Source organism: Glandiceps talaboti, chromosome 11, assembly GCF_964340395.1.
Source record: "Glandiceps talaboti chromosome 11, keGlaTala1.1, whole genome shotgun sequence".
Classification (NCBI taxonomy): Eukaryota; Metazoa; Hemichordata; class Enteropneusta; family Spengelidae; genus Glandiceps; species Glandiceps talaboti.
In genome coordinates, this window is record NC_135559.1 from 18812359 (window position 1) to 18813287 (window position 929).

The following is a 929-nucleotide window of genomic DNA, read 5'->3' on the forward strand; positions in this document are numbered from 1 at the left end:
TGCCAAATATTTGCATTTTGGAAATAGCAACGCTGAATTTATAAACAATATTTTAATTGAACACGTAGATAATTGATATAAAACAAATGACAGCGTAAGTTTCATACTTTAGAAGATACTTTTTCATTAAATCATTACCAAAGTCGTAATTTTGACGGATTTGGACAGTTTCTCTGTTCATCGCCATTTTGTTTTTCAAAACGAGGCTGAGGAGCCACGGTGACCCCGGCCCCCATGAGTAGTGTACACCACCATATATCACTATTAGTAACATAACAGGTAATCGTGACAATGAATGCCGGTCTTCAGCCCTATCAACGTGAACCAAGACGACAGGCGACAAATTCACAAGACACTTGTGAAGAAGTTGTTCTTGTTGAAAACCCCGATACTCTGGAAGACAATGAATGGCGTACGGGTGACATTTCGTGGTGTCGTTGTGGGGAATGTAACCCAATGGCCACTGTTGAAGAGTGTATTTGTTGTCACGAGATCAGTAATGTCTATGCAAAGATCGGTGAGGAAAACCTTGTATGTGTTGTCCAACACCATGATTTTGACTTTATTTGTTTGCACCCTGGTGTTTTAAGGACCGCAATTATCGCTCGTAGCGACATTCGTCGAAGTGAATTGTCAGAACCACTTTTGAACGAGGCATACCGCCATCAAGCCTATAGACAGTTATAAAATCTTATAAAATCGGTAGCGGTGCCATACCGCGTCCTACGTAGTACGTAGGACGGTATGGCATCGCTACCGATTTTATAATAATATCGCCAATCCCTATAATAACGTCATTGTTCTGTATTAGGACCGTCATAGACAAGAATAAAACCATTTAGGAAAGGAATAACAGTTTACAAGCGACTGTGTGTCTCCACTACGCTCCACTACGACCGTAATGGCTGACACAGGTGGCCGCCGCCATC

The 929-nt window shown here is 41.7% G+C and overlaps 1 protein-coding gene across 1 annotated transcript; it reads left to right on the plus strand.

Annotated features, from left to right (window-relative positions):
- The first annotated feature begins 291 nt into the window (after positions 1-291).
- Positions 292-687, plus strand: LOC144442104 (uncharacterized). Its single transcript, XM_078131374.1, has one exon. It carries the CDS (start codon positions 292-294, stop codon positions 685-687), a length of 396 nt encoding a protein of 131 aa, XP_077987500.1.
- The last annotated feature ends 242 nt before the right edge of the window (positions 688-929 follow it).

Bases quoted from the DNA above. Each gene is read 5' to 3' on its own strand.
- LOC144442104 (XM_078131374.1), top strand. From the start codon at position 292: ATGAATGCCGGTCTTCAGCCCTATCAACGTGAACCAAGACGACAGGCG.